Source organism: Limulus polyphemus, unplaced genomic scaffold, assembly GCF_000517525.1.
Source record: "Limulus polyphemus unplaced genomic scaffold, Limulus_polyphemus-2.1.2 Scaffold687, whole genome shotgun sequence".
Classification (NCBI taxonomy): Eukaryota; Metazoa; Arthropoda; class Merostomata; order Xiphosura; family Limulidae; genus Limulus; species Limulus polyphemus.
In genome coordinates, this window is record NW_013666297.1 from 222,507 (window position 1) to 223,882 (window position 1,376).

Here is a 1,376-nt window from a genome sequence, read left to right on the forward strand (position 1 = left end):
TGAGCTTCGAAATAAGTTTTTAAAGAATTTTAACATGTTACTTCGTACTCTTAATACACACTTGCGTAAACTCAAATTTATCCTGAATAATGTTTTCGTAGTTTATTGTTACGCATGTTAAGTTTTTTTACCATCAGATTGTGAAAAAGACAATGTTTGAATACTAGATTTGCCGGGAATGATAGGATAAAGAAACATATAAGAACTTTTTATAAACAGAAAACTTGATAATCGTCAAAGTTAGGCTCATTACTGTCTGTGTAATCATTAAAATGAGTTAGAAATCATTTTCACAACATTTGAAATAGACAACACAAAATGAGATCAAATTACGAGAAGAACTGGCAAAAGTTTACTATTATAAAAAAAACAGCATTAACGCCACCAAAGCCAAATAAAATAACACTTTACATAATAAACAAGTGTACAATATAAATATACCTGATAATAGTGAACTAATATTTGTAGGCATAAAATAAACTTTCTTACCGTGCACTTTCAGATGAATTTTGGACGTGTTGTAAGGCATATCTGGCGAGCGGTTGAGGAAAAACACAAAACAGACAAGCAATCCCTGGTCTGATTCTTGGACATTGGTCAAGTTCAAAGATGCCGGCTCCATTAAAGAAACACGGCCTGTGTAGTTATCTGACACATGTGGCGGGTAACCTTCGTACCAGATGTAGAATGGGATTTTTTCGTCTTCTCTCTTCCAATTGATGATGTAGGGCACTTTTGTGCCATCCGGGAACTCGAAGGCACATGGAAGAATCACGTCCTCGCCAAGTAGGGCAGTGATCGTGTGATATTCCTCCTTGCGGGAATAACCTGAAAAAACGCAAATTAAATCGGTTAGATATACCACAGAGGTAATTTTTCAGGTGGATGTCGCATATGTTTATGAGATTTAGACACCTCTCTTATAAGTGGTAGCCATATGTTCTTTATTATTTCATAACCTAAAAATGTTAAAGCAGATGGAATCAATATATACAAGATAATTAAAAACTGTTAATTTAAAAAGAGGAAAAAGTACAGAAACAAGTTGATTCAAATAGAAATAGTGTCTACATTATTTTTTCAAGCTACAAATTCCTATTTTGACTCCATGTTTGCACAACTTATCAATTTTTGTGGATTCAAAATTAGAATTGTAAATAACGTAGACACTATTTCCAGCCTATTTTGTAATTTTTTTTTTTTAGAGTTGTCGTTGTTGGCTTGAAAATATAATCTTTGCATTTTGAATCAACTTGTTTCTGTACTTTTTCCTCTTTTTAAATTAACAGTTTTTAATTATCTTGTGTATATTGATTCCATCTGCTTTAACATTTTTAGGTTATGAAATAATAAAGAACATATGGCTACCACTTATA

At 32.2% G+C, this 1,376-nt stretch overlaps 1 protein-coding gene across 5 annotated transcripts in view; it reads right to left on the reverse strand.

Annotated features, from left to right (window-relative positions):
• Positions 1-1,376, reverse strand: part of LOC106459958 (protein turtle homolog B-like) — a 284,959-nt gene that overhangs the window by 74,815 nt on the left and 208,768 nt on the right. For all 5 annotated transcript variants that reach the window (XM_013919630.2, XM_022386539.1, XM_022386541.1 and 2 more), the window contains exon 2: positions 490-828. In XM_013919630.2, the coding sequence (XP_013775084.2) occupies positions 490-828 (339 nt within the window). The remainder of the gene's footprint in view (positions 1-489; positions 829-1,376) is intronic.